Source organism: Choristoneura fumiferana, chromosome 27, assembly GCF_025370935.1.
Source record: "Choristoneura fumiferana chromosome 27, NRCan_CFum_1, whole genome shotgun sequence".
Classification (NCBI taxonomy): domain Eukaryota; kingdom Metazoa; phylum Arthropoda; class Insecta; order Lepidoptera; family Tortricidae; genus Choristoneura; species Choristoneura fumiferana.
In genome coordinates this window covers 5,223,458-5,251,026 of record NC_133498.1, presented here as the reverse complement: position 1 = coordinate 5,251,026, position 27,569 = coordinate 5,223,458, and the positions used below count along the sequence as shown (strand labels likewise).

The window sequence follows — 27,569 nt, the reverse complement described above, 5'->3', positions numbered from 1 at the left end:
TTGGCAACGTCGCCCTCTACCTCCCCTCCTTCGGCATGCGCCGCAACGTGCGTGTGCATGTGGTCCATGTAGTCCTGCAGCAGCGCGCGCAGCGCCATCAGTACGGGCACGGACTCATTTACCGACCTTGGGCTTCATGACAAGACAATGTGTACGCGGAATGACTCATTTACCGACCCCGGGTTTCATGACAAGCACATTAAGGTCGAGGGTTTTATTTGGGGGGTTGCAACCAAGGTAGCCTGCATGTTACGACACTGTTTACGAGCAAGTGTGATGAAAAATATTCTGCGACCCCCTGCTTACCCCCACTTAGTTATTTGTATTATCTTACGGTGATTATACAAATACGTTACTTCCACTTACCTACAGCTTTTGCCGGTGACTCCGCCCGCGTGGTATTCGGTTATCGCGCGCTGTTCCCTCGGAAACTGTGCATTTTTTCGGGATAAAATTAACCTTCGCCACTCTCGGGCCCATAAACTATCTCTATGCCAAAAATCACGTCGATCTGTAGCACCGTTACGGCGTGAAAGACGGACAAACATACACACAAATACACACACTTTCGCATTTATAATATAAAAGTATGGACGGGTCGCGACCCCCATTGAAAAACACTGGTCTAACTAAACCACAAAAGTTACAGACTTTATATTTCTGAAAGACATAGGTAAAGGTAGGAAAACACCGATGCGTTTTTAGTGGGTATGCTAAGTAAAGAGTCCGTCCACACATAACTTTCCACGGAAGTATGCATAAAGCATTATCACATCGCAAAAAAAAAGGTAGTAAGTATTGCATTGTTGTACTGTAATGCAATACTACCTTTATACTTAGTTATACTATACTTCACTTCACTTACAATATGAATATCTTACAAAAATTATCACTACATGCTCATTTTGTACGTCAAATACGCACATAGCATTATAAGCGCAAAACAACTCATATCACCAAAGACAAAATGATTCCTCATTTCCACTGTCGGCTAACCCTAATATAGATTGTCAAAAAAATGTGGAACGCTTCACGATTTTGCGTGTCATCCTTGCGCAGGGGCCATGCTAATCTTCTCTGTATCGTTCCAATTTTAGTATATGTACTGCCGAAGCAAGTACAATTAGTATGGTATTTGTTTTGTATATATACTCACTTAGCTCAAAAACTTTGATAGCGCGATGTAGGTTTCCTACTAAAACTTGAGAATATATGGACATTGATAAAAGCGCCATCTAGTTCCGTTTAGAAACAATAAATTTTAATACCTCAACCCTTCCTCAACCTCAGGACAATCACGAAATAAGATTTTACGAGAATGTTTGTTTGTTGGAATGCTGTATGTGAAGGAAGCCCCCAAGGTCCCCCCACATGCAGTCGCTCGTCGCTCGATTGCAATGAGGGCTATCGTTTTTTGTCTCACTAGATGGCGCACTGTTGCGTGAGGTTTTTAAGTATGGCTTTCAAAGTCTGTTATTACGGGCGTGAAAACAAAGTTTAGATTAAAATCAAATTTAATACACCTTAAAACCGTACCATAAAAATATCGAGCATGCCACATGTTGCATAGTCCCCGTTTTGTTCGGAAAAAAGGGAGGACAAAGGTTTCCGAAAGACAAAACTGTCTCAAACAGTCATTGCCCCGGAACGCATAATTGCCGTAATTAATTTCAGGTTATGCAAAATATTCACAAAAAAAATCTCATTATAAATAAACCCGCTTAGCACACCCAAAAACTATGAGATTTGACGTTTCGGAGACCTCACGCTACACTAGCGCCTCTAGTGGCGAATTCATACGCGATAGCCCTCATTGCAGCGATAAATCTGGTCACGTGACCCCATTTTGAAGGTGATTTTTAATTTTCCGCGACTCGAAAAAGTAGCGTCAAGTCGCCGCGTCGAGCAGCAGCGAAGATGGTTTCTTGCAGGATTGATCTTGGTTTTGGAAGATGATCTCATTTAGTAGCAGTCGTGGCAGTGGTACAAATAAATGAACTTGGAATGAATGAAAAAAAAAATAACAGTGTTCTTGCCGAAAGCTCTACATTTTCAGCTTTATCGCTATATGCCACGTGACCAGATTTGACACTGGAAACGAGCGTCGTGCGATTTCATGTGGCCGCGGCCTTATGCTGTGAAATCTATTGAAATTAATAAATATTGGTCGTATGAAAAAAACATTTGAAGACTAGCAGTCTATTTTAGCGTTAATACGTCATTTCCTCACTGCACGAGGGTCGGAGAGTAGCCATCTTGAGACGCTACGGTTTCGAAAGAATACGCCGTACATAAGAGCAGGGGGTCTACTACAAAATTCGAAGTTCGTATCGTACTCAATCATCACTCGTATTAAATAATTATAAAGTAAGCGGGACGGCAAGATACGAAGTTTGAATTTTGCAATAGGGCCTGATGCTACGTTTCGAAAGAAGAATTTAAGTGAGGACTCTACTCTCTGACTGCCTCATTTTCGACGTAAAAAGTTTTAATATGGCACCATTTCGTATGTAAAACTAAATTATTACCTACTTTTACGGTTTTTTCTACTATTGTCGTACTCTTTTTTCATGTTTATTGCATGCCCGTTACCCATAGGATTATAATATACTTAGGTCGTCGGTCGTTATTTAAAAGCTATTATTTCACTTGCATTGATTATTAATTTAGGTCAAAATAATGTATATTTTCGGCCGTCTTGAAATTTAAACTTTACTTACTTTTTATAAAATGTTTGTATCACCTAATAAGAAATTAAACAAAACAAGAGTGCTTCCAAAATTATTTATTTATTCGTATATAATTTATATATTCATTTATACTTAAAATCAACCGATGCACACAACGTAAAACATTTGTATCATTTATCCATACATCACGGACAGTTACCAAAATATGTCTCATGACAGGTTCCAAGCTGTCAGGCGTTTAACAGGAAAAATCTGACCAACTCGCTCTCGCTCTCATCCAGAAAGAAAAAAGGAGACACATAGCCAGTTCACACATTAGACAGGCAAATTTGACTACGTCCCTTTCGCTCTTATTCTGAAGGAGAAACGGAGCTAGTTTAAAATGGCGACGACACATGCGCCTCAAGTGACGAAATATGGAACTAAATTTTAAGTTTTGAAGCGTTTTAAGTACAATTTAAAAAGCATGCTGAGAGCCACATTTTTTTCATTTAAGTTAAAGTAAATTAGTTTCACATTGTCCGTCCGTCGCCCGAAACCCGACATCCCTTCAAATATCGACCACACACACTGGCAGTAGAGTATAGTTTGCAAAACATATCTTGGCAAAGATTAAAAAAAAACTACACGTATATTAATTTTGTGTACCGTAGACCTGTTTGAGACTTATTTACGAGTTAAACCAAATACAAAAAGTATTTTTAATCCTGTCACGAACCCAAATCGTCTGGCTTACTCCAGAATAATACTGACAACGACTTCAACAATTGGCCATTAACATTACAAACTAAACAAAATTTAAACCATGTTCCTTACACCAATGAGTTTCTGTGACGAGACTAGATGGCGCTAGTATCGTGAGATCCGTTTGACAAATTTGACACTTGCGTCACGCACGACTGTGATTGGTTAGTAACTAAATGAGCTAATCATGAACAAGATGTAAAGTCAAAAGAACCTCCCGATACTAACGCCATCTAGCGAGATTTTTCATGTCAAGAAACACGAACAGTTGGTCAGTTGACTGAAGGACGAAAGACTTTATAATGCTTCATATAAACATTATTTTGCCTTTGCTAGACGCAGATTTTCTTTAACTTTTTTTTTACATCTTTTATTTGATTTGAAATGTAATTATTAAAATGGACGAAACGACGACTGAGAAGATGTATGTTTTTTTTCCAAATTTTTTTATAATAACGAACGATACTGACGTTCGTATAATATTGTATGGATATTGTATCAACCGTTTACATTACAAAATTTAACAGTAATTGGGTCAATTGTTGGCTAAACACATTTATCTCGGGTGATTTAAGTCAAACCTTTTTTAACCTTTTCGCCGCCACATCAAATACAAAAGACATCACCCATACGACAGGCTTCTATATTGCAATACCTAAAATTGAACCTTAACACAGTTGAACGAAGGTTGCTTTTGCATTAAAGTAATGGACGTATATATAGGTCGTTGGCGTCGAAAAGGTTAACATACTTTGATTTGAGGTTACTTAACCATACATATTCCATTATGGCCATACAAAAACAAACGACGGTAAGTACCAATTCACAAACGCCGGCAACACCGACAGTAAAAAAAAACAAGAATAAATAAGTTCTAAAAATAAATTAAAAATGTCAAAAATCAAAATGACTCGTCGGAAATACTTTTTACAAAACGTTTCCCGAATTGGAAGTTGACAGAGCAAATGATCGTTGCTATGCTAAAGCCTATAGATGTGCAAGAAAAATCGTCCCAGTTGCATTACATTGCGGCGCTCCATTGACCTCTTCATAGGCGCCCTGCCCTGCCGCATTTAGGGGAGGGCATCCGGGGACTCCCAAAAAACAGGGGCCCCGCTATAGAGACTTCGGAATTACTTACACTTAACTAGTAAACAACTTTCCTTTGTAGAAACATAATTATTTTATTTGTAAAATAGTTTGGGAGGGGGCTCCACTCCTTTGTTGCCCCAAGGCCTCCGACCTCTAAACCCGGCCCTGTTCATAGGTTTTCATTGGGCCTCGCAAATCTCGCAGCGTATTGCAACTTGCACGATTTTAATTGCAATTCTGAGCTGGGCTTAAAGATGTGGTGAACAATATTTTGACATTGTATTTTATCGGAAAAGTTCATATTTATCCCGCTTTCTAACTAGCTAACTGAAGTTTACAAAAGCTTATTGAGGAAGCAATATAAACACGAACTCATCCGACAAAATACGTTGCTATTCAATAAATATGGCCCTATATTACGAAGTGCAAAATTTGAGCTTCGTATCTTGCCGTACCGCTTACGTTAATATTATTTAATACGAGAGTGAGGCCCCCCTGTAACTGACGCGACATTCGCTCGACGTAAACATGAAATATACGCGTGTGACTGACGATTCGCGTCCATTTTGTTAGTGCAATGTCACGAGGCAAAACAGCGGGTCGATGCGAAGAATCAAGCTCTGACATTCAGTATGAAAACGACGAAAGCAATACCTACTTCGATTTTTAACAAAATAAATACTCGTATAGTAAACAATCTTGGCATGTCTTCTACCAGGAAAACGCTTTTAAATAATTACTGACAAGTAAATATGAAACCATATCGCACTGTTATTTAATTATTTGCTGATAATTATTTTGTAAAAGTATTTTGCAATAAAAAACCGGCCAAGATTGTTGTTAAAAAACCAAACATAAAACCTATTGAAAAATAAATAAATTATTATGATTTGATTATTATAGTTCCATTTACAGCTTTGTAGCATTTTTTTCTATGTAAAATTTTCCAATGACCAATGTTCATTGCCTGCCATATTATATTAGGTAGTGCAAAAATTTACATATTTTGTCTGTAACATGCCAAAACGTTTGAAATCCGTGAATTAATATAGATTCAGATATAATACATGCCGGCAATAATTAATACATATTTATAGTTCCAAACTGATTATTTATCACAAATGGTGTAAATAAACACAAAACACATTAAATTTAACGGGCTCTATTTGTTTCTTTATTTTTACAAAATGAATAAATAAAATTAAAGTGAAGAAAAATTAGTTACAACATATACGAAGTAGCGATTTCATGGGGTTTATTTATACACTTTAGAAACGACTAGTTCAATATCTGTCAATGTCATTAATATTTGTTTACCAATAGTACTGAGATGACAGCTGTCAAAAGCTAATAAGATTTCTTCGTGTCTTGAACCCATTAAAAAACAGTACTGCTCTTTTTAAAATGAACAATTAAATTGTATATTTTAATTTTTATTGCTTATCAATTAAAGTCTGTCAGCTAATTTAATGTCAAAATGTAAAAAAAAAGATTCACACAGTCATGTCACCGCTCTCTTCTTGACAGACCTTTCCAAGCTACTATCATCTGTTAGGCCGGCCTTAGCTACCGCGGCAACATAATATGGAGTACCTTAGTATCCTTGCTTAGTAAAATATTTTTGAGAGTGCTGAAATAGATATGTAACCGCTGTTATAAAAATACTAGGTACATCGAAAATTGCCACTTTTGACTTAACGTAACTACTGTGACACAAAAATAAATGGATAAGGTTGGCTAGCATAAGAGCCGACGCTCGCATTGTGAATCTGCGTCCCTTTCTTACTGACTCAGTTGGATAGAGACGTATGAACCACACTAATGACAAATACCCGCTGCCCTTGGGCCAATAGACAAAGTAATCATTAAATTACCCACATATTAATCTACCACGCGCCATGCCAGCGCACATTTGTTTCCTAGGAATCGACAAATGGTTATCGATAAATGACGCACCGCTCTAGAGCATCCCTAGAGCATCGATGACCTATGGCACCGTAGGCAGCGAGTGTTTTACATTAGTATAGCGAGAAAATAGAGCACGTGCGTAAATCTGAGCTATAACACAGGAGTTCTTACACTGAAAGCAGGTCTGCGAATAAATTAATCAAATATAATATATATTTGAAATAATTTCTCACCAACCGCGGCAGCAGGCTCACTTATTCATTTATATTTTTACTTGTATCCTATCCCTATACTAATAATTACTGTCGCCTACAGCGAAATTTGAAATAGACAACTTTTATTTTTTTAATTTTTACACATCAATACATTTACACTTTCCTACGTTAAAATAACTGGCCACCGAAAAAAACTCTTTCAAAAAACGTACAGTCGACGTATTTATTTTAAAAAACGAATACCCACGCGGGCTAAAAATACTGGTTCGTTGCTATGCGCAAATAATAAAAAAAAACGAATGACATTCAATATTCTATCTTCTCTATGCTTAAAAATAGATCTCTATGTAATACTTTTTTAATTCTAACCTCGTTAGTCTACTATGTACAGTCAGCTAGTTATTTAAATACAAATACACTCAACACCGTATATACGTGTGCGTTGCTTCATAGTATAATCACATGCGTTTCGCTAGTTGTTGAGATTCAGAAGGTCTCAAATTGTGACCTGTGCTCGTGTATTAAATCCAATTCATTTGGAATGTTTCTCATAGTCTTTATAAGTTACAAAATTAGAGGTCATTGAACTTTAATGTGTAAAAATGAAAATTGATATAATAAATACACATTTTGTATCTGTTGGCGAACTGCAATAATGGCAAAGGTACATGTTTTTACAGCCAATTAAAGTCGGGAATAAGAGACCGATGTTAAAAGAGGCTACATAGTTAACTAAATCATTTCTACAGTTCAGTTAATTACTGAATGAGGGATTTTCGACAGGGGAAATATCGCTAGATGGCGTTAGTGTCGTGAGGTCCGTTTGACATTTCTGTCACGTTCGTGATTGGTTAACGGTCGCGAGCAAACGTCAAACGGATCTCACGATACGAACGCCATCTATCGATATTTCGCCTCTCAAAAAACCCTCATCCAAAGAAATCCGAAATATTTCAGTACATGTAAAGTAAATTCTTCAGGAATTTATAATTGTAGTTGACAAGTGATTCCATTCATTGACTGATGTTCAAAAAGTACCGCGTGCAACTCATGACTTCATTAAAAAAAAAATCAATAAAAAATCTTAACAAATTGTTTCCAGTCAGACACACCATCTTTTAAAATATTCCGGCTTAAGCTGCGATTCCACCAGAGGTTTTCGATGATGTGTTAGTCATGAGCCAATAGAAACGTATCATTAACCTATCCTCGCACAGCGCAGCTTTAGTGGAAACAGCAGAGCGGAGCGAGGATAGGGTAAATGAAGCGTTTCTATTGGTTCATGACAAGCACATTACTCGCACCGCATCTTCGCATTCGCACATCTCTGGTGGAAACGGTTACTATTTATACATCAATAATACTTTTTGATATAACGAAAAGTTCAACGACCCTCAAACAATTTGGCACCAGTTGATAGTACGTACCAATATGTAGGTACAATTTTCTACTCGTATTACGCAGAATCATCTCATTCCAAATACGACACTGTGTCGAATTACACAGAGTTGCTTTTTTAACTACACAATCCAGGTTGATACGAGGCTGGTAAAGTAACGGCACGACTACACGCGACCGGCGACACGGCAATCTAATTCCCGGGTCAATCAACTTTTTCTTTGTTATTCTGTCCCGTTCTCCAAGAAACAATAGTGACTGAGTTATTAAAAAAACTGTTATAATTATATGCCACTAATGTGTTTAGGAGAAATTAACCACGAGAAAAATGTACGATCTATGAATTTCAACCACAAAAAACATATAGAAACTCATGGTTTTAAAGAGTTGTCCAGAGGAAGTAACCATGGTTACGAGGTACAATTAAAATTTAGATCAACCCTTCTATACACTGCGCGATTTATCAGCCTACCGGCAGGCTCTGTTTCTCAAAGCTTACAAGTCTAATAATATAATTGTTTTTGTCTCATAATTGAATGAGAAAATGAAACAAAACACTAATATTGTTAGACTAATATGGTTCTAGAAACTGGGTCCTGGGCGGAGAGCGCATGGACCGCACAATGAACAGAGATATTAGTCGAACCGTCGGTCGTATGTGGTCGAATCTTTTCCTATTCAGTGACCCTAACCAACGTCTATAACCGCCATAAGCTCGACTCGCATAACAACTTTGTCTCGTTAAGTCAGTGATGCCCAAGATGGTCTATATCGACTCCAAGGGGTCGATGAAGACCGGTGAGGGGCCTTAAGGACGGGAATAAAATCCACGATTAACTTGCAAAAAAATCAATATTAAAGTAAGCAAGCCCAAGCCCTCTCATTCTGAGAGGAGGCCTGTACCCAGCAGTGGGATGTCTATAGGCTGAGATGATGATGATGTAGTTAGCAAGCGGGTTCACCTATATCCTAAAAATGAGGCTAGGTGTCGACGAGACAGAAAGTAACAATTCTTAAGGTTAATTTATGATTAGACAGAGAAAGAAATACTAGCGTGTGACGCCACACGTAAGTCGCGCCATATGTACACACGGCGTTTAAAAAAGCGTTTAGAAAGATACAGATATATAGAATAGTTACTGCGTGGTGTGTGCTACTGTACTCATAAAGGAAGTCACAATAAGTGTGTTTAAAGTTGTTTCACTGCGGGTAGACCTTACGGCGGTTAACTTTGACGTTGACACTAATTATGTGAACTTCCATCTCTCTCTGACGCATAAAGCGTAAAAGAGAGATACTATTTCGCTTGCGTCGTGTAGTGCTTACGATAACGTGAAGGTACAGGGCTGTAAAATCAGTCGTGAACTTCATTTTAGCTTTTACAAAACAAGTTGAGAAACCACCACTTTCTAATCCGCATTCTATTTAAACGAAGGCTGTATTAAAAAAATACAGCAAAACTAAATCCTATCTTGGATTGGCAGTAGGAATTTAAAAAGTTGTAAACAGTTATCTTCTAACAATTCACTTGTATACAGAATACAGTGACGCCCTCGTCAGCAAGTCTCAGTTGATTTGGAACCATGTTCCACTTTACGTCAAATTCAATCTATACTAATGTCGAACACTCGCTCCCCGAGGGGCAATGGATAAAGACACTAATCAATAATTTACCCGCATATTAATACATCATTCCGCGCCTGCGCATAATATGATTCATAAGCAGCGATGATTTATGGAACCCTAGGCAGCGAGTGTCTGACATTAGTATACATATTTCAAATAATCACACGTTCTTAGTGATTAAAGGCCAATAATTCTTCTCAATATCATCAAAAGTACCCTCGTAAGACCCACGTAAACAGTTTAAGAATTAACTAAACGTCAATCATGATTCAACACTGACATTGGTTTAAAAAATTTCACGCTGTGCTTCAGCTTATAATCTATTCCGATTCGCCTAATTGGCGCGCGTAGTGACAGTCCGCCATTTCATGGTATCCGCCATCTTGTTCACAGCTGTGCCCACCGCGCGTCGAAGAACTGTCGCATGTTGTGTCCCGCTCTACCGACGGGGCTGTCGTCTTCGTTGAACACCTCGCAGTTGCTGAATATAAGTCGGACGTCCGACGCGAACTCTTCCTTGCATTTGTACCTGTTGATGATTTGTATATTGTTGTATAAATCTGGCAGCTGAGGTTTGCTTACATTTAGTAAATTACCTAAACGTCTCAAGTATAGGTTTGTTTTATGAAAGTTACTTAACATGGTTTCATAGAAAATCGTGAGCTGGGAAATGAAACCGTTTGGCAAATGAAACAGTTGGGAAAAGGCAGAGAACCCTGTGGTAGGTACTCACGTGCCGTCGTGCAGCTTCCGCTTGATGGTGGAGAGGTCCATGGGGCACTTGATGACCTTCTTGTACTGCGGGAACTGCTTCGTGTTGACCGGCACCAGGAACGGCCACGCGTGCTCGTGGCACTCCATCTCGCAGAGGAGGCCCCTGCCGGAGACAAGAGTTTTGTTTAAAAAAAGTTTTAGGCAAAAAAAATGGCTATAGTCAGTTCGCTGACAATGAGGGTTCAGTGACAGCCAGTTGGCGCTAGTATCGTGAGTTCCGTTTGACAACTTTGACATTTGCGTCACGTTTGTGATTGCTTAAATTAACTAAATGAGCCAATGAGGGCTATCGTTTTTTTGTCTCACTAGATGGCGCACTGTTGCGTGAGGTTTTTAAGTATGGCTTTCAGAGTCTGTTATTACGGGCGTGAAAACAAAGTTTAGATTAAAATCATATTTAATATACCTTAAAACCGTACCATAAAAATAACGAGCATGCCACAGTGTTGTTTAGTCCCCGTTTTGTTCGGAAAAAAAGGGAGGACAAACGTTTCCCGAAAGACAAAACTGTGTCAAACCACAGACATTCATTGCCCCGGAACGCATATTTGTCATAATTAATTTCAGATATTGCAAAATATTCACAAAATTATTCTAATTATAAATAAACCCGCGTAGCTCACCCAAGAACTATGAGATTTGACATTTCGGAGACCTCACGCTACACTAGCGCCTCTAGTGGCGATTTCATACGCGATAGCCCTCATTGCAAGCAAGATAGCAACGTTACACGAACCTCTCGATACTAAACGCCATCGTTAAAAGGATTGTCATTTTTCTATACGGTTCGCCGGTACGGCACGTATTACGCCTGAATCAATCAAATACCGGAATCATTAGTTAATGGCGTCGAATACCCTATCCCTATACAAATATGTCATCAACATAGCTCGATGATTATGCAAGTTGAAGTGGTAACAGACGAGCCACATTGCTCGCAGAACACTATAACCGTTGGGGGTGAAAAGTCCCCGAACCGGAAGACGAAGCGTAGACAGCCTCCCCCTAGGTGGTTTGACGACATCGCGAGAATCGCGGCAACCAGTGGATGGAAGTGGCGAGTTGTCGTTGCCCTTAGTTCGACAGCGGACGTCTTACAGCTGATGATGATACAAATACTGTACTCACTTGCAGAACTGCAGCTCCTTCTGCTGCTTCTTAGCGTTGTTCTTTTCCTTCTTAGCTCTCGAGAGCAGCGGCACGTTTTCCGCATCCGGCTCCGGTCCTGCATAGCAAAACAGTTATAACTTTATACAGCTGCCGAATTTTTTTATTTAAGTATATCAGTTTATAATTTTATTAAAAAAAATATTCTTTTAAATTTCTAATCACACTAAATATTATAATTACGAAAGTTTGTAAGCCTGTTTGTTTGTTACCTCTTCACATCTAAACCGCTGAACAGATTTAAATGAAATTCGGTATACAAATAGTTTGAATACCGGGAAAGGACATAAGGCAGTTTTTATCCCGGAAAATTGCATAGTTCCCGCGGGATACCGATAAACGAATTCTACCCTACTGATAAATGTGAAAAGTTGTATGTATGTGTGTGTGAAGGGCGGATTTAAATGAAATTTGGAAATGACACAGGCTACTTTTTATCCCGATATTCCCACGGGAACAGAATAAAATACCAAAATTTCAACCTCTAGGATTAGAGACTACACATTTGGCGTGGGCATATTAACGAATACACTGTGCTGAAAGATTCTTTTTATGTTATTATTTTTGTGTAGGTATATATTGTCTCAGTAGATAAATGATCTGACCGTCTGTATGTTCGTCGTCGTGCTGTATGGCACCGTTGCCCCCCACATAGTGGGACGCTCGGCGCTTCTCCGGCGGGCCGTCCTCCGCAGCCGGCTCTGGAGGACCTGCCACATAATAGTAGATTATTGTTGTGGCATGGAAGTAGGCAATTGCTGGTTGAGTAAGAGTATTAAACAGACGAGATTGCGTGCGAGAAGATAGCTTGCTAGACAGAGACTAACACGAAGCCAGCAATTGCTATTGCAGCAAAACTAATATAAAGCTTTTCTCAAAAATGGTGAAGCCTTCTAAATTAGAATAAACTTTTTCTAAACATATTCATCATCATCATCCCAGCCTATATACGTCCCACTGCAGGGCACAGGCCTCCCCTCAGAATGAGAGGGCTTGGGCAGTAGTTCCCACGCGGGCCCAGTGCGGATTGGGAACTTCACACACACCATTGAACATATTCTAAACATATTATGACATTTAATTTTATTCCAATATTTCTTAATGCTTTCCCGACTTTTCTTTCATAAAAAAAAAGTGCAGGTGTATTTGTCCACCGAAATCACCACAAGCTGTTTAAGAATAGAACCAATAAAAAAAGTCCGGAGTTCCAACCAAATAATTGATACCGGCCATTTGAGTTGGCTGTATACGACTTGTGCCAACATTTCCATGGCCGTTTTAACTTCTCTCGGTTCTGACACTGACCATCTACTTTCGGGCTTCAGGTATTTACTTAACCTTATACAGAGTGTTTGGTAGCTACGTGCAAAGCTTTAAGGGGGTGATAGCCGAGGTATTTTTGAACATTTTTAGCCATATATGTCTTTCTCTGTCTTAGGAAAATACTCAGAATTAAAATTCTGTCAATTACAAGTTACGAGTCAATATTACCCCAAAGAGCGTTAATTTGTAAACAAAATCTTTTATTTCGGATAGTGAAATGTGTATTTAATAATGAAATAATTTTTAAGTGTATTTCTAGCCACAAAAACAAAATGGAGGCATTCGAAATTACTAAAAATATCTTAGGTTGGAACAGTCATTTTTCTGTGCCATAAAAAAACTTACTATCAAATTCTGGGTATTTTACTAAAATTTCTACATATTCAATTTAAAAAAAAAACTCAAATTTCTGCTAAGACATATATGGCTAAAAATGTTCAAAAATACCTCGGCTATCACCCCCTTAAAGCTTTGCACGTTAGCTACCAAACACCCTGTATAAACAAATAAGTAGAAAAAAATGTACCGGTATTGGCGGAGTGGTTGTGGTCAGTCTCCTCCTTGTCGGGCGTGGCCGCGTCGCGCGCCGCCCCCTCCTCGGCCGTCGTCGACGTCGACGCCAGCGACGCCGCCGGGCTGCAACAGTAACTAGGTTAATGCTCGTCAAGTTAGGTTTACAACTGCCAGGGGCAAGTCGGAAACGCGTATTGAGAGTTACGTGAACATTTCAAAGCATGGGTAAAACTAACCACACAAAATAATATAAAATCTGCACCACCAATGGTATTGCAGATGCGTTGCCAACCTAGAGGCCTAAGATGGGATACCTCAAGTGCCAGTAATTTCACCGGCTGTCTTACTCTCCACGCCGAAATACAACAGTGCAAGCACTGCTGCTTCTGCGGCTTCATTGGTCGGTAGGGCCCGCATGCGGGGTACGGGAGTGCATTCGGGCTTCACTAGTCGTTATACCGCCTGCGGAAGTCACCGCACGCTGTATATCGATTAGGTTATCACCAATAAAACTGAGCCTAATTTAATAAAGCAAAAACGGTATTCTCTATATGTACAATAAGTGTGAATACTCCATGATCCCTCACCTAGGCACCATGCCCTGGTCGAGGTCGCCGCTCGTGTCCCTTTGCTTGCTGTCTCGCTTCTTAGTGTTGCGCGGCTTCTTGGGCGGCGCGCGCGCAATGCACTGCGAACAGTACCATTTGCCGCGCGGGTTCTGGAATCACAAGTAGATGGTAAGAATGTGTATGCATGAACAGTCATCTATTGACGACATTATTCATACAAACATCTGCCCCGACCGGGAATCGAAACCAGGACCTCATTCTCGGGTTCTACATTTGGGTATCCGGTCTCCAAAATGGAATATTGTCGACGGTTTTTAAGTACCTGTTACCTGTATGTCATAACGAGGTGCGACTCGGAAACCATTCTCGCGCGCTTGGGCATTCGATTCTCTCAAACGGGTGGGGCGCTGGGGAGGGTAACAGCGTTCGGGCAGGTGCACCGTGAGCAATATTTTTTTATAAGAGGGAGCAAACGAGCACGCAGGTCACATGATGGGACGCAATCACCGCCGCTTATGGACTCCTGCTAACACGAGGGGTATCACAAGTGCGTTGCCGGCCCTTTGAGACTCACCTCCGCCTCACACTATACAGGGTAGGGGTAGGGTAGGGTCGCCCCGCACGTACCTTGGGCAGCGGCGGGTAGTGGCAGTCCTGATGGTACGCGCGCGAGCACAGCGCGCACGGGATGGTGCGGCCTGCGCACGCGCCGCCGCACACTATGCACACGCGGTCGCCGCGCGCCTTGTTCACGCACTCCCAACAGTACCTGCCGACATCACAATTCACTACTAAATGGTTCAATCAAATTTTTAGTGTAGCTTGTTGTCATGGTAACATCTCCTGAGTCACCAACGAGTATTAACCTCCTGCGACCCACCATACAACAAAAATTTACATTAAAATTTACAATTTAATGTCTCATAGATAAAGTTGAATTTATTTTTGTAAATTTGAATGATACAGAGAAAATGTCAGTTTATTCGAAATATTGTTATTGTTAGTTCGAAATATTCGGCATGTTAATAATCTGTTTCATGTGCCCCTTATACGTCCTAAATATGTTAGAAATTCTTTTGTTAATAGAGTTTGCAAAATGTATAATTCCAGTTTTTCTGAAGTTGATATATTTAACACATGTCTCCAAGAGTTCACGTCCCTAGTTAGGGATCAAATTGTTACTTAGTTATTATATATGTTACACATTCGCATGTTCATGTTAGTTTTCTGCCTATATAGGTATCCATAGTCTTTTACAGTAATGTAACATTTGTAAATTATTACTTTATTAGTTATTACTTTATTCCCAAGGTTAGTAATATATAATAATAACTTGTGGTAACTTTACTGGTTGGTGTATTAGCTAAGTTTTCATTTGTAATCAGCCATATTGTACCGTTTGTACCCAAATAAACATTAAAACATTAAAACATTATTCCTTTTTAAAACGATATAAAAGTTCTATTGCTAACAATATGTACTACATAGTATATTATCACTTTGAACCCCAGGAGGTTAAAATTGTGATTTTATGGGGTACAAATCCACTAAAAGTTAGAAGTTGTGACAGTGTTAAGGCAGTTCCTTCATGGCTCATCTCCTAAGCGTGCTAATAGTATAAATTGCAAACATTTTTCTAACAAAGTGTACCACTGATGTCTACTGAGTTACTGGACAGAATAACAACAAACACTAAATAGTTGATTGAACCAAATACAATTTCATCAATAGGGAATATTTCGCAAAGCTCTGCGCAGGGGGCGACACTAGCACAAACCGTAAACAAACCGCCATGACAACGTCAGTTCTCTTTATAGTTTGTCGCCATGACGGATCATGCATGACATATTCATTAGTAACAAAATAACATGATATTTACATCAATAGTAACGATAGAGCTATATTTCCAAAAAAATAATTGAAATAATATGATATTATGCCAAAAAACTACTTACGTTTTGTGCTAGTGCTGCATTTTGACGGCAGAAAATTGCATTAATATTTTCTAGGGCGTTATTATCCATACAGTCAAATTTACGTATACAAAATTGGAAATGGTCATCCTGTAGAACTCTATAAGTTAGACTAGTTTTCTGAACAATAAAAAAAAATACATCCCACGAAACCCAAATGACAGCTATTTGAGGTCGTCGTTGAGATAACATTGAAACACACGTGAATATACCATACCCATTTAAGTTTACACGATATAGCGCTCTATATGATCATAGGGTGAGCAAATTGTTTATAGTTTGTTTCTAAATATTCCGCTTATGGTATATCCATTACTCCACGCCTACACAAGCTCTAGCAATACAACCGCCCGCTCCCGCTCCGCTCGTGCCCACTCACCAGTCGCCCTCAGGGATGCGTTCCATCCGTGGTTTGAAGCAATACGTATGATAGCCTTTGTCGCAGCCGTCGCAGAGTAACAGCTGTTCTTCATTATCGCCACAAAGGCAGAACTGGCAGTTCTGGAAATAAAACAAGTTATATTATAACCAGTGGGTCTGTGAGCGGTTGCAGGCAACCGGTGGATTCAAGTGGCGAGTTGTCGTTCATTCCTTTGTTCAACAGTGGACGTCTTCCGGCTGATGATGATGATTCTGTGAGCTGTAGACGCGTACTATTTTTTTTTTGACAAGTGTCACTATTATCATCGTTTCTATTGTCATATCGCTTTAGGGAAGCAAGGATGAAAATAACTGTTTTTTATTATTATTTGTGATTGTTTGGTATTGTCATTATATGTGATTATTTGGGATGCGGAAAGCACAAGTCCGGTCTGAGTGGAGAGCCTTGGGGGAGGCCTATGTCCAGCAGAGTTTACATTTTAGTCATAGTTTACATGTTTTCAAATTTACAGCGGATTGGTATTTATCATCTGTGCTGCTGTAATTTTTATTGATTAATAAATAAATAAATCATAATCACCGTACTACAGTCGAGTTCATATTGTGAGCAAAAATTTGATCAAATTTTTGCTCACAAGACTCTCACAAGATGTAACTCGACTGTACTTCTACTTCCTGATTTTACACAATTTTAAACAATTTCGCGTAACTAAGAGGACTCCATTACAAGTTTATGTAAACGTGGAGCTAATGAACTGTCACTGTCAGTGTTATAGGGATCAAGGTTCGCCGTGAGTAGTATAGTGTTAGTGGCGCGCTGTTGCGGCGCCAATCGACCCAATGCACGCCAATGTGGGTATGCTCACAAGCGGCCATCTTCCGACTGATGGTAACTTACAGCCTTCATGATGCTCTTGTCCCAAGCAGTAGCTGCCTCCAGCGCTTGCAGCAGCATGGCCAACTGAGCTGAGGTGTTGCAGCGCGCCAGCGCCTCCCGCCAGGTGGCCAGGCCGCGGGCTATGCCTTTGGTCTCAGCTGTTGACAAACATGTTCTAACTTGATTGAAACTCGCAGCTGATTAGGTTATATTATCTTCATGACAACAGGAACCTCACTATTGTTAGTAAGTATACATAAAATCTAAGAGTATTGTTTGTTAGTACTTAAAAATTAAAACGGATTTAATACTTTTAATTCAATGGCCAATTATTGGACAACACATATGATCTGCAATGATTGTCCTAGTGTTCGTCAGCAAAGACGCTACCTTTTTAACATCATTTATTCTGGCTGGAAGGTGTGGTGTTTCGTCGTTTTAGGGTAGCGACGAAGACGACCTTCAAAAATCCCTAATGAGTTTCTTTATTGGACGTAATTTTTTATGTTCTTTTATTTCTTTTTGTGTACATATCTATTTTTTTTGTATAATCTGTATTTTACAGCGCATTGGTTTTAACTGTAATGCTGTATTTTTTATTGACAAATAAATAAATAAATCATTGTGTTGAACACTTTAGGTTGGGACTTTGGACTAACAAAGAAAAGTTTCCTACATTTGTGCGGAAAAAGATATCCACATGCGTCTCTGCACACTTCCGGAATGTTGCGGTAAAGACGAACATTCTATAAATTTGTAGACAAGCACAAAGAGGCACTTTCCGAGCATATGCATTATAACGGGCGCAGAGTGAAAATCAGTGTTATAAGTTTTTTTTTTTACTTTTGCTCGCAGCTTATGCTGAGCCCATTGCCACCTGCTTGTGTTATTGTTTTTTATTTGTGTAGCCCTGTCTCATGTCTGTGGCAACAAACGATTTTATTACCATTATAATTATAAAAAGTATTCATTGTATGCCACTCAGAATCAGCTTTGAGACAATTTTGTTAGTCATACGTATAAAAAAAAATGTTTTCTTATCATAATATCACGAATATGCTTAGGCTGTGTGTTATCTGTTTGTCAGTCAGTTCTGTTAGTCAATCGCATTCGCGTCACTCTTTTATAAGTGTAGATAGTGGTATACTCACGTTTGCTTTCACAGTCGTTCTGCGGCGACGTAGCAGACGCGTTACCGTGCTCGGCCTGCAACATCGCGCCGAGCGTCGCTTCCGACGTGCTGTGGACAATACGAGTACACATGGTAACATCTGGTAGAATGTCAATTACCCTCGCCTACGGCTCGTGCCTACATACATATTATGGCTTGTTAGATCAATTAGTTATGTTATAGTTATAAGTTTTATTAATAATATAGTATCTTTTACTCTAAGTGTGTTTATAAAGGCTTATTCTATTCTATTTCCCAGAATCTTTATTTCCTTATAGCTTCTGTTCGTATTTTTTCCTCAAGTGCCTTTTTCCCCCTATGTTTTTTAGACTGAGAAATATTAGGTTTAGGTTATGCTAAGTTTGCATCGGCCCGAAGGACGAAAATACGACCGAATTGATAACCTCCTCCTCTTTTGAAGTCGGTTAAAAAACATAGAAGTAGGAGCTCAGTGTTAGTGTCGATTCAAATTGAAAAAAAAAAACGCTACTGTTAAAATAAGTTTCAGTAAAAAACCATAATGAGAAAAAAGCATTTGGGAAAATTGCGAACGGAAATTTTGCCACTATATTGTATTTCGATCCAATTTAGTGTAAACAAAGACGCCATTTATCCGACCACAGACATTCAATGATGTGAAAACCTAGAAGCTATTGCAAAATAATTAATCTGTTCAGTAAATCGATTAATTTATTAATTGAATAGATCAAAGTATTTTTGTTTATTTTATTATTACAATACTTGATTTTATTCCAAAGACTGTTTATCAATTATAAAAGCAGTAACTATTTTTTAATTTTAAGGAAATTAAATAAAAATCGCTTATACGGTCAAATTTTTCACCATCTCTACGCTAGTCTATGCTACTACAGATTATACACATGTTTCAATCAAGAAATAACGTCAGATTTTGACGAAGATTTTTCAAATGAAAAATAAATATTGGAATCAAGTGAATTTTGTGGAAAAAAGTGATTAGACATCTAGTTAAAAGACACGAATTATAGATAAATGTGTTGTTGATTCGATCCAGTGAGTGTTTATACAAGAATTTTGATGAAATCGGCTTGTTTACACTTTTAATAAATTGGATAGGCATAACGTATAGGACATAACGATTCTAGGAAATTGATCTAACAAACCCATATTCGGCCTCATCTGCACTTATCATAGTTATTATCAGGTGAGATAATTAAGAAAAAAAAAAGGTTGAATTCAAGTTGGTATTTTTTTATAGCCATTTTTGCTTGATACTTAACTCGACTATTATTGGTTGCTCGTGTTTGAAGCTATTTCGTATGCTTTGGCTCACAAAGGGGTGCCGATTCGCAGGCAGTCAAATACTGCTGTTAAAAAAAACTGAAATAACAAGAATACAGTCAAACCAGCCCAACCTTTTGCTGAAATATAGCGTATCGATTCGGTACTGCTGTCCATAACGAATATTTCTTATAAACATACCTCTCTATTGAATGGTTGCCAATAATAGAGTTCCTAGGGTCCATTGTTTATTTTTATTGATCAATTAATCAAGTAATTAATTTAGAAAACATTCAAACATTAAATTTTGAAAACAAAAACATACCAATCCATAAAGCATGCAATTTTAACATCCAATAACCCCCACAAAATAAAAGCGTATACACATTAATAGCCAATAACGGAAGCGTTTTCATGACTTTAGCAGATCCGCTTTCATAATGTTGAACGCACATGTGTGTTTGTAGCATTTAAACAAATTTGCAGTCTTACGGCCGACAAGGAATGCGTTATCCGGGCCCGCAATATGTACGTGCTTATCACACAAACCCAACTATCACGACCACCACGCTACGCTGACGCGTTGCGAACTCAAACAGAGTTCATCATCAGAGCAACACAACCGCTACCAGATGTTAGACTAAACATATCACTATCATCATGATGAACGGTTGTGTGTGTTGCTCTAATAATGAACTCTGTTATAGTTCGAAACGCGTCAGCGTAGTGTGGTAGCGGTAGCTGTTTACACACATTTTTTGCATAGATGACCCCCCTCAAGTAATGGAGACGCCCCCCAAGGGAACCCAAACTACATGACCCAATTTTTTTACTTTTACCGCACCTTTTCTTCCCCAATTTGTTTGGTGAAACATGCCTTAATCTCCCGCTATCGTACGAAATCCTCTGTCCGCGATTCCAAGTCCACTTTACCAACAAGTTCATTACTCCTCACGCAACAATACAACAGAAGCGCGCCAAAAACAACAAAAAACACCTTACCTCACTACCCACCGACAACCAAAAAACATACTTTAATAGTCAAATGTCACTTTACCTAGCGTACCTTTGTACCAAAGGCGGTTTGAGGTATCTCCTCTCTATATGGGCCTCTACTGAAGCCAGTTTGTGTCGTGCGCGCGCGACGATTTCGGCCCCAGTCGCCTCTTCGGGCAGGGCGAGGCGGGAGGGCCGCCAACCTTTGACCTGCATGGACGACGCGGCTACTTTTTCTTCCAGTTGTTCCACCTGGTGATAATTTGTTACATATTACTCGTACAAGCTTTTATTTAACTTGCGCTGTTGTTGTTTGTTGGGTCAAATATTGCAAGTTCATTTTGACCCAATTCCAATGGTCGAATTAAGTTAATTTGTTATGTAAGCTGGATGAAAATGCAAATACAGTCACCGGCACCAATATCTGACACAACAAAGAGAGAGAGAGAGATAGAGAGATACATTTATTTACACATATTCGATACACAGAAAAAACACGTTAGGAAGAATAATTAAAAAAAAAACATCGAATAGTATAAATTGGGGCCCGTCAGCTGCTTTTCGCAGCTGTTTTTTAGTGGGACCCATTAAAACTAAACACATAAAATAAAGACATATACACACTAGGCTGTGACGACACGAACGCCAGCGGAAGGTAGTTCGCAAATAAAGTTATATTCCGGAAGAATGTATGGCAACACTTGCTCAGTTTAACAAGTCAGGCCAGGATTTGATTTGGCTATTATTGCAGTGAATTATTAACAAGTTCAATAATTATAAAAGCGTGCATAAATATCTAATACGACTCCATTTCTAAGGCCGGTACGGTAGGACGTGTCAGATAGTTTTGCACGCTCCTCTGTGGTAGATATTAATGCAGGTATACGTTATGTACAGTCAACTAGAAAGAGATCATTAAAGCCAAACTTACAAAAATATCTATGCACGACTTTATTGGCTCAGTATTAAGGTCGCGTAGGTATACATATTTTTCGAAGTTCGACCGGTTATTGTAGTTTTTTTTTTAATGTAAAACTGACCGCGACTTACTGTAAAGCCGACTGTACCCCTGTTCACCTGTTATGATGTCTGGTGTGGACTCACCATACTCAGCAGCTGCATGTCCTGGCGGCGGGCGGTGGTGGCGGAGAAGGCGCCGGGCGGCTCGGGCGGGGGGTAACCGCCATTTTGCGCGATCACGCGGTCCAGGTGCGATATAGACAGCTCTGTGCTCGCCACGTCACCTTTTTCTATGTACAGCTGTCGACAATTGTTATAAATTATAATAGTACATTGTGTGTTACTTCTTTCATTAAATATTGCCCCCTGAATTCGGATGTCTGGTCGTTACGTTGACATTTCATTAAACAGTACTGCCCTCGGAAGGCGATAGGCAGTATCACAAAAAAAAAACACTGAGTTGTTTCTATACCATTACGTAGCTTTAAACATTCTCTACCAGATGAACTAAGCAGATTGGCCGTATCTTGTCTACAACATGATCAAAAATCCCTAAGAATATTTTTCGTATCTCAATTTTTTACACATTTTCTCTGTTTACTATCTCTAAAAAAGCGTACTTCGTTGAGAGCAGACGTGCATTTGGTTAAAATCACTATTTAAATAAATTCTTTATTCACAATCAAGTTAAAGTTAACCCTGTAACTTCGTGGCGTTAGGTCGGTTTTTGGTGTGCCGCAACTGACGTTAGATACGACCCTATTATCAGTGAACGGTAAGCAGCAGCAGTGCATACGCAGACACAATGATGCGCGTACGTCACTCCCCGACTAAACAAGGTATGAGCGGGAGCGGAAATAGCTCCAGTTCGCAACCAGACCTATCTACATTATCGCAGGATGAATTGTTTGACGAATATGTTAATAAAAGAAAAAGAAAACAACCTGAATGCGATTTGAAAGCCGAGATACAAAGTCTTCGGGACGAGATGAGGTGTTTGTTTAAAGATATTGCTAAAAATCAAGAAAAAAGCACGTCCGAAATACAAGAAAATTGTGCCGAAATTAAGGAGGAGATTAAAAATATCAAACTTACAAGTAATATTCTAAACGAAAAGTACAACGATCTCCAACATGAGATACAATGTTTGAAAACTGAAAACTCAGAAATGCAAGAAAAAATTCAAAACTTACAACAAGAAGTAATTTCGTTGAAAAATACCGAACAAATAAGCCAGCCGAACGCAACCCAACAAACTTTCCGAAATCCGCTAACCGCTTATAATGAAGACATCATCTTAGAATCATACGATCGATACCAGCGCCGTCACAATATTCTAGTGGCGGGTATTCCAGAAATATGCGAAAAAAACGCAACGACCCGACAGCAATATGATATGAGCGAAGTAATTAAAACACTTAAATCAATATATCAGGAATGCCCCGCGCCTATAAAAGCACAAAGATTAGGCAAGTACAATTCCGAAAAAAATCGTCTCTTAAAGATCTCTTTCGAGTCCACAGAAGCCGTGCGATATCTATTACGAAATAAATTCAAGCTGGGTGACTCATTCCGATTGTATTGTGACCAAACTACAGCTCAAAAACATACTTAGATAATGTGCGACAAGAAATGCAGCGCCGTATAAGCGAAGGGGAGGTCGATTTGACTATTAAGTACATCAGAGGAATGCCAAAAATTATAAAAAATCATCCAAAAAACCGCGAACAATGAAGCCACACAGTAATACGCACTTTATTAAGTATAATTATCACGATATTTTTTCGCAAGACCTGTCTTTAAAATTTTTCTATGCCAATGTTCGTAGTATAAGAAGACCTGGCAAGTTTGAGGAAATAAAATGTATACTCCAGTCAATGAGCACAACTGTTCACTTACTAATTTTCACTGAAACCTGGATACGCTCGGAATCGGAAGCAATTTTTTTTAATCTTCCCAACTACGCGCATGTATATAACTACAGAACGGACAAAACGGAGGCGGTGTGTCGATCTATGTTCATAATAGTTTAAAATTTAATGTATGCGAAGAGCTGTGTTACAACGGAATGCACTATTTATGGATATACTTACAAAAATTTGCCCTCCATATAGGAGCTATATACAAACCGGACAAAAAATTCACACAAACCTTCTTGGACCAACTTTCACTCCAGTTAGAAAATAAAAAAAAAGGTTTGCTATTCGGTGATTTTAATATTGATTTATTAACGTTAAACAACGACACGATCAATTACAGGACAGTTTTGGAGGAGGCTGGCTATGCTGTACTAAATAAAATTGATTCGGAATATTGTACGCGTGAAACGGCTACAAAGAAGACCATCTTAGACCACGTTTGTAGCAGCTTAAGTACAGAACTATACAACCTAACACTGATTGATGCACCGTTATCTGACCACAAACAGCTTACGTTAGAAATGCTCAAACGGACACATCATGTAAAACAACGATGTCAATACAAAGCCATAGACTATGAAGGACTATACGATAGTGTCCAAAAAGCCAATATGGTGACATCAACTTGCAACTCGTATGGTGATTTGGAATGTTTCGTTAAGCAGCACATAGATAACAGTAGAGTAATGAAAACAAAAATTAAGAACCTGCCCAAAGAAGAATGGATCAATAAAGAAATAATGGATGCAATAACGGAAAGAAATGTTTTATGGAAAGAACAAAAATTGAATAAAGACAAAAGGGACCAGTTTATTGCCATAAGAAATAAGGTTGGTGCATTGATTAAGCACACTAAAGAATCATACTACCTTGACGCCTTCAAGCGTTGTGAGGGTGACTAAAAAAATGTGGGACTTGATCAATGCATTATCTAAAAAAAATGGAAAGATATCTGTACTCCACCTAAATTAGTAGTAGACTCTCAAACAGTGGAAGATGGTAATAAAGTTTGCGAAATCTTTAATGAGTTCTTCGCATCTATTGGAACAAAATTATCTAATCAAATACAACAAACAAACGTAGATACAACGAAATACATACACACATACATACATGATAAGCCCACATCTGAAATGAATGCACTGAAACCTTGTTCCGTAGATGAAATAACTAATATTATTAACGGTCTAAATGCTAATACGAGCACAGGAATCGATGAAATAAGTACAAAATCGATAAAATGTATTGCTAAACTTATAGTAGAAAACCTCACTAACGTGATAAATCAAAATCTTGCTACCGGCGAGTTTCCTGACAGCCTAAAAATAGCGAGAGTGAGACCTATCTTTAAATCTGGTAGTAAAACGAACCCGGAAGACCATCGACCGATATCAGTGCTTCCTGTGATATCCAAGATCTATGAAAAAGTACTGTATAGACGCCTCGATGAACACCTTACTAATACAAACTTTTTAACATCTCAACAGTACGGCTTTAGAAACAAATCAAACACTTTATCTGCAGCCATGGATCTAATTACAAAAATAAAAGTGAATATTGACGATAGAAACTTTTGTTTAGGTGTCTTCATAGATTTAAAGAAGGCGTTTGATACAGTTAGCCACGCTTTGCTTTTAGAGAAACTTTGGAACTTGGGTATCACAGGTACCGCGCACAAGATATTTAAATCTTACCTTACTAATAGATACCAACTAGTTAGGATAGGGGAAAACAGCAGTAACCCGACGTTAGTATCATGTGGAATTCCTCAGGGATCGATTTTAGGCCCGTTGCTTTTTTCTATATATGTTAACAATGTTACAACTATCGGACTATCAGGACACATAACTTTATATGCGGATGATACTTGTCTTTTTTATTTCGGCTGCAATTTGGAGGATCTTATCCATCAAGCACAAAATGATCTTAATCTCTTTAACTACTGGTGTCAATGTAATCTCTTAACTATCAATACGAAGAAAACGGCATACATGATATTTAAAGCAAAAAATAAAATCGTCCCGTCCTACATCAACCTTACAATCAATAGCCAACCACTAAATCTTTCCCATCATGAAAAGTATCTTGGGCTATACTTAGATGACAAATTAAGCTGGAAAGGTCATATACAACATGTACAATCTAAGTTGTCCTCAGTCACAGGTATACTACGAAGAATTGCATCATGCATCCCTCACAAAGCTCGCTTGACAATATACAATTCGTTAATAAAATCACACTTAGATTATTTAATCGAAATATGGGGAACTGCTGCCAAAACAAACCTACAAAAATTACAAAGATCTCAAAACAAATCAATAAAGACCCTATTTAAATATGACTACAGAATGAACACCCAATTACTATACAAGAAAGTAGAACTGTTCAACATAAGACAGTTATACACATACTCAACATGCATTTTCGTAAAAAAGATCCTAACAAATAAAATACATTCAGACATCTCTTTCACACAACGAAAATTCAAACACTGCTTAAGAAATACAAATAAGTTAAAACTGCGAAAAAATAGAACGGGCTACGGTAAAAGTAGCATAATGTATGAGGGAGCTCGGATTTATAATGAATTACCAAATAATGTGAAAGATTGTGAGTCTCTCAGTATTTTTAAAACCAAATTGAAACAACACATTTATAACACTGTGTAACTTCAATAAATCTCCAACGGTCATGCTGAAATGTCTAATTTTAAGGAATTATATTATGTAAGCTCATTTTAAGTGAACTGTATTGTTCTTATGAGTAAATAAAAGCATCTCTAAACCTAAACCTAAAAAATCAATGTCTAAAAATGAGATACTCGTACTGCCAATGGCCGCGGCAGCGTACTATAAAATATCTAGCAAGTCAGTCACACCTTGTTGTTGACGGTGGGCGTGTTGTGCAACAGAGAGGCGTGTAGCTCCCTCTCCCTCACTCCGCGCTGGTGTAGCGTGTCCATCAGCTCCTTCAGTTGTTCGGGATCCGTTATCCGCCACCAGCCGTGCCTGCCAAAGACAATAGGTTAATAAGTACCAACCACGAAGAAAAAATTAGTTTCTGTTAAAAAAACATTTTTTTTTAGAACAAGCTTTTTTTGCTGAATGTGCTTTAGACCTGGGAATAAAGGGCTTTTTCTTGACTGTACTTGCAATTCAATGCCATTAACCGTTGAGGAGTTCCGTCCTGCGGTGACGATCCTGACCGGACTTAAAGGATGTCACTACCAGGTTATTGCATGCATTGTCACCAGATTTACATAAGAAAGTATACCAAATTTGTAGTCAATCCAACCGATTCGAAGTGGATCAAATTAAACTTGCAATATTTATACGCACATACATTCATTGCAAGTTAAATAAAAGCTTGTAACTTGTAAAAAGGAGTTATAAAATCCGCTTTTCGCACTCCCACTAACCTCAACTCTCTGGGTACGAAATTCCCGCCCTTCTTCTTGGGCAAACCGTGCACTTTACACCTGTCAAGCTGTTGCATCTCATCGGCCGTCATCTGTATAGGCGGGGGGCTGTCGCAGGTCACATAGGTCGAGAGCGCGTTGAAGTTCAGCAGACCTAGGCTGGTCAGGGAGGATGCTTTGGCCTTCTGGGTGGCTAAGTCGTGTTTTAGGGCGTCCGCTTGGAGTTCTTTTTCTAGGTCGTTGTCCTGAAAAAGTATGGATGTGAAACATCGACCGCATAGCCCGATGTTAGAGAACCTGACTACGAAGCTTCAGGTCTTGAATATTCAGATGTATTTATTCATTTTATTGTTACTTGCTTTTGTACTCTTGATGTTCAACCGGCCTTGCAATGGTTTGATCTTAGACCTTTCAATTGTAGGTTCAAACCTGAGGGTCTATTGCGTAACGTTTCTGACACTCGCGATCACAATCAAATGACAGTTTCCGCATACAAAAACTGTGATGGCGAGTGCCACAATGTTACACGATGAGGGCTATCGCGTATGAATTCGCCGCTAGAGGCGCTAGTGTAGCGTGATGTCTCCGAAATGTC

The 27,569-nt window shown here is 38.8% G+C and overlaps 1 protein-coding gene and 1 non-coding gene across 22 annotated transcripts in view; both read right to left on the bottom strand.

Moving 5' to 3' along the window:
• Positions 1-1,014: 1,014 nt before the first annotated feature.
• On the bottom strand, positions 1,015-1,121 carry LOC141443647 (U6 spliceosomal RNA). Its single transcript, XR_012453064.1, has one exon. It is a non-coding gene; the product is annotated as a U6 spliceosomal RNA (small nuclear RNA).
• A 1,647-nt stretch (positions 1,122-2,768) lies between these two features.
• The window catches only part of tou (bromodomain adjacent to zinc finger domain 2B toutatis), a 193,367-nt gene continuing 168,566 nt past the window's right edge, over positions 2,769-27,569 (bottom strand). For 20 of the 21 annotated variants that reach the window (XM_074108679.1, XM_074108678.1, XM_074108680.1 and 17 more), the window contains 14 exons: positions 26,975-27,219; positions 26,435-26,564; positions 21,782-21,937; positions 20,739-20,929; positions 18,402-18,490; positions 17,272-17,408; positions 16,372-16,493; positions 14,647-14,788; positions 14,038-14,168; positions 13,464-13,573; positions 12,220-12,324; positions 11,576-11,672; positions 10,407-10,550; positions 2,769-10,202 (listed from right to left, as the gene is read on the bottom strand). In XM_074108679.1, the coding sequence (XP_073964780.1) occupies positions 10,061-10,202; positions 10,407-10,550; positions 11,576-11,672; positions 12,220-12,324; positions 13,464-13,573; positions 14,038-14,168; positions 14,647-14,788; positions 16,372-16,493; positions 17,272-17,408; positions 18,402-18,490; positions 20,739-20,929; positions 21,782-21,937; positions 26,435-26,564; positions 26,975-27,219 (1,941 nt within the window). In that variant the 3' untranslated portion in view covers positions 2,769-10,060. The remainder of the gene's footprint in view (positions 10,203-10,406; positions 10,551-11,575; positions 11,673-12,219; positions 12,325-13,463; positions 13,574-14,037; positions 14,169-14,646; positions 14,789-16,371; positions 16,494-17,271; positions 17,409-18,401; positions 18,491-20,738; positions 20,930-21,781; positions 21,938-26,434; positions 26,565-26,974; positions 27,220-27,569) is intronic. The other variant, XM_074108682.1, reaches the window with a different exon arrangement.